Source organism: Oppia nitens, unplaced genomic scaffold (assembly GCF_028296485.1).
Source record: "Oppia nitens isolate AA-2021 unplaced genomic scaffold, nextdenovo-longstitch-racon4-pilon3 scaffold39_pilon_pilon_pilon, whole genome shotgun sequence".
Lineage (NCBI taxonomy): Eukaryota > Metazoa > Arthropoda > Arachnida > Sarcoptiformes > Oppiidae > Oppia > Oppia nitens.
Window position 1 is genome coordinate 154105 of NW_026533220.1, and position 2604 is coordinate 156708.

The window sequence follows — 2604 nt, forward strand, 5'->3', positions numbered from 1 at the left end:
TTTTTATAAATATATATATATATTATTGTATATGTGTTATGAAAAAAAATTTACTTTATATTTATATATATATATATAATACATTTAAAATTTATACTAATGTGTTTTTTATCTATTTATTTTATATTTTTACACTTTATATAAAAAATGTCTATAATTTTTGTTAATGTAAATTAAAAAACTAACTTTATAATTTACTAAATTAACTAATTTGTATTTAAATTATATTTTAACAAAAAATAAATAAATAGTATAATTAAAATTATTTATTTTAACAAATAAATTTGTGATTTTTTAATATATGAGAATCTTATTTTATAAAAAAAATAACAAAACTTAAATCGGAAATAAAAAAAAACGTTTTCAATATTTTATTTCCAACTATAAGATAATTAATAATTAGTAATATATTATATTTTTAAACAAATGTTTTACAATAAAATACAACAATATATATATTTTTAAAAAAAAATTATTTTAACGGTTTATCTGTAGTCAATAAGTACACAATGATTAATTATCTTAAAACCTAAAAATATTTAACAAAAAAAATTGCATAATAATACTAAACATAATATTTTTATTAAACTTTTATAACATTATAATTACAACTATCGTGTAAATAAAATTATAGTTAATTAATTTAAAATCAAGTTGCACAATCATAGTTTTTTTTTTAAAAATATTAAAATGCTAAAAAATATGTTTAATTTTTTACCAAGGTATATTAATATTAATCTAAATTTATTATGTAATTAAATATAAACTATATATTTAATAATTAATAACTACAGATATTATATTTTAACAAATAAAAAAATAAAAATTAAATTTGAATCGGAAGTCATGTTTTATCAATATATATATATATATATGTTTTTTAATCGTTAACTTTAAAACTTAAAAAATCAATAAGTAATCAATTATTTTATTTTATTGACATACGAAACTTTTATTTTAAATAATTAATTAACTTTTTAAAAAAATTACATAATAATAAACGTAAATTATATTACGTATTGTTTGTATTATAAAACTATTTATGATTTTAGTTTATTAAAAATAATTAATTAATTTTAAAACAAATTGCACAAAAAAGTTATAGCAACAAAAATGAATATGTTTTTTAACATATTAATCTAATATATCCAAGTACAATTTACAATTATATATAAATAGCGATAAATTTTTACAGTATTTTATTATATTTGAAAAAATTAATTTACAATATATTAAATTTTTTTCAATATATAATAATAAAAAAAATGTTTAAATTTTTAATACTATCACTAGTACTGACCTATGCATCCGCTGGTCTTATTCAAAGTTAGTACAGTATTATTAATAATAATAATTAAAATTAATTAAATATTATTATTATTATTATAAAAATTTAGTTATAATTATTATAAAAATTTAGTTATAATTATTATAAAAATTTAGTTATAATTATTATAAAAATTTAGTTATAATTATTATAATAATTTTGTTATAATTATTATAATAATTTTGTTATATTTATTATAATAATTTAGTTATAATTATTAGAATAATTTTGTTATAATTATTATAATAATTTTGTTATAATTATTATAATAATTTTGTTATAATTATTATAATAATTTTGTTATAATTATTATAATAATTTTGTTATATTTATTATAATAATTTAGTTATAATTATTAGAATAATTTTGTTATAATTATTATAATAATTTTGTTATAATTATTATAATAATTTTGTTATAATTATTATAATAATTTTGTTATAATTATTAAAATATTAATGTTATATTTATTATAATAAATTATTATATTAATTATAATAATTTTGTTTTATTTAGTATAATAATAATTATTTATATTTATTATTATAATTATTTATATATATACTAATTATTAGTATATTTATATAAATAATTATAATTTTTTTTTTAAAAAAAGTATAGTTTAAAAAATAATCATGCTCATATTTTATTTTATTTAATTGTCTAGACGGAGCTAACTGGGTAAGCGAGTTGGGTAGGGCTGGTCTGGAGGATGTGGTCAACATTGGTAAGGTTGGTGTCGGCCTAGTAGGCAGTGTCGTACCCAATGTTAACTCGGCTATAGATCATGCAGCACATGGTAATCTCGGTGGTGTATTGGGCGATAGTGTCGGTGCTGTGGGTACCGGTGCTGACGGCTTGTTCAAAGCTGCCCAGGACGGTTTCAAGGATCATCTACATCACGATAGCAAATTGTTGCATGATGCTCTGAATATTATTTACTAAAATAAATAGTAATCACTAATTATAATAATATTAAAATTTAATTTAAAAAAAAAACATTTTTTTTATATAAATTTGAATTAAAAAAATTTTTTTTAAATACTAATAATATTTTCATTTAAATTGTGTTTTTTTTTTGTTTTTTAATTATAATTATTATTAATAATGTTTTTTTTAAGCCTAGAGTAAATAGAAATTAAATAATAATATTATTTTTTAAAGATATTGTTTGCATGTTTTATTTGATTACAAATGAAATTAATGTTTTAAAATATTAATATTTAAGCAAAATTATAGATAGTTTTTAATATATTTTATTTATAAAAAAAATTTAA

The 2604-nt window shown here is 14.4% G+C and overlaps 1 protein-coding gene across 1 annotated transcript; it reads left to right on the forward strand.

Moving 5' to 3' along the window:
• Positions 1-1258: 1258 nt before the first annotated feature.
• Positions 1259-2272, forward strand: LOC128957234 (uncharacterized). Its single transcript, XM_054302968.1, has 2 exons — positions 1259-1326; positions 1995-2272. Exons 1-2 carry the CDS (start codon positions 1266-1268, stop codon positions 2270-2272), a joined length of 339 nt encoding a protein of 112 aa, XP_054158943.1. The 5' UTR covers positions 1259-1265.
• Positions 2273-2604: the final 332 nt, after the last annotated feature.

What these genes read in the sequence shown, in the direction of transcription:
- LOC128957234 (XM_054302968.1), top strand. Translation starts at nt 1,266, where the DNA reads ATGTTTAAATTTTTAATACTATCACTAGTACTGACCTATGCATCCGCT. An exon ending in ATCCGCTGGTCTTATTCAAA is followed by an intron (nt 1,327 to 1,994) that starts GTTAGTACAGTA and finishes TTAATTGTCTAG; the next exon opens with ACGGAGCTAACTGGGTAAGC.